This window comes from Fukomys damarensis, unplaced genomic scaffold (assembly GCF_012274545.1).
Source record: "Fukomys damarensis isolate Sample0158 unplaced genomic scaffold, DMR_v1.0_HiC HiC_scaffold_39, whole genome shotgun sequence".
Lineage (NCBI taxonomy): Eukaryota > Metazoa > Chordata > Mammalia > Rodentia > Bathyergidae > Fukomys > Fukomys damarensis.
The window spans coordinates 35,540,377-35,541,916 of NW_022900951.1; the positions used below are offsets into that span (position 1 = coordinate 35,540,377).

Sequence of the window (1,540 nt, forward strand, 5' to 3'; positions counted from 1 at the left end):
AAATTCAAGACCTTGCACTTGCCAGGCAGGTGCAGCACCGATGAGCTACATCCCCAGCCCTCTTTTTCTTTTGTTGCGTGTTTTTTGAGACAGGGACTCCCTATGTAGTTCAGGCTGGCCTTGAACTCACTATGTAGCCAGGGCTGGCCTCGAACTCTTGGTGATTCTCGTGCCTCATCAGCCTCCCGAGTACGGGGATTACAGGTATGCGCCACCATGCCCAGCTCTGGTATATATGATACGTTATGTGAAAAAAGTAAGGCACTGGACTCTGTACAGTATTCTGCCATATGCATAAAAAAAGACACATATTTGTGTATGAAAAAACAGCTCTGCAGGTATATTAGAAACCAGTAATACAAAATTCCTCTGGAAAGAATAACTAGGTGGTTGGCACAATAAAAAAAGAAACATTCTATTATCACTTCTATTCTTTATCCACTTGAATCCATTCAAACTAGAATTTTCAAGTTAAAATGTAAAATTCAAGTGACAAAACAATTTGCGGGGGAAAGTGGGGCTGGTGTGTGAGGGTAGATGGCAGGCAGGCGAACAGGGAGGGCAAGGGAGAGCAAGGGGTACAGAAGTCAGAGAAAGAGAAACAGAGAAAGCAGAGACAGACCCAGCTAGTCATCACCCCTGTGTGGTGTGATCGAGAAAAGTTTCTTTTTGTGCAAGCAATACTTTTGCTATTTCCTGAACAAACAAATGCTAATTTTGCAATAAGAAAATTTATTAAACAAAAAATATTTTCATGTCAAGCTCTTATGCTATTGCGATTTCCAGGTACGGACTCACCATGTGGACTAGCAAAACTGGCCCCTGGTCCTATTGAGATTCCATGCGAGGATGGGGGAGGAGTTGGAACAAATGACGCTGGTGATGGGGCTCTCAAAGCCCCACTGGGGGAGCTGGCAGCATGCAGATTTCCTAATAAAGGAAAATAATTATAGATGATCTTACAGGACACATATTATGTCCTGTCCAAGGACCCCAAATTAAAAATCTCCCTAGAGCCTAAAGAAACAAGCAGCAAAGCTCCCATAATAGCAGAAAGAAAAACTGGAAAGAGTTGGTTACTGAAAAAGAGAGAGCTCAATTCTAGGGGCCCAAATTCTAGCTCTTAAGTTGACTAAATAATTTTTTAAAAGTCCAGTGTACTTTTTACTCACTTACTCATTGAATAAGTAGGCATGAATGCCAACTTCATGCCAAGCACTGTTTTAGGCACTGAGGATGCAGCAGTTAACAAGAGACAAAAATTCCTGCTCTCATGGAGCTTATATTCTAGTAAAATGAGAGAAACAAACAAATCTGTCAGGTAATGATTAGTGCTATGGAGTAAACTAGAGCAAGCTAAGGAGGCAATTTTCAGAAGTACTGGAGGAGGGTACTGTACTTTATATAAAGCAATCCAAGAAAACCTCTTTCAGAGGACATGTGCAGGAGGCTGAAGTTCAAGGTCAGCCTGGACAACTTAGTGAGACCCTGCCTCAAAATTAAAAAAAAAAAAAAAAAAAAAAAAAAAAAAAAAAAAAAA

General features: G+C 40.8%; 1 protein-coding gene across 1 annotated transcript in view; it reads right to left on the bottom strand.

The window, feature by feature from the left end:
- Med14 (mediator complex subunit 14) overlaps window positions 1-1,540 on the bottom strand; it is a 72,409-nt gene that overhangs the window by 10,919 nt on the left and 59,950 nt on the right. Inside the window, exons 24-25 of the mRNA XM_010636216.2 lie at window positions 1,177-1,287; window positions 799-930 (exon numbers count right to left, since the gene is read on the bottom strand). Coding sequence (XP_010634518.1) covers window positions 799-930; window positions 1,177-1,287 — 243 coding nt within the window. The remainder of the gene's footprint in view (window positions 1-798; window positions 931-1,176; window positions 1,288-1,540) is intronic.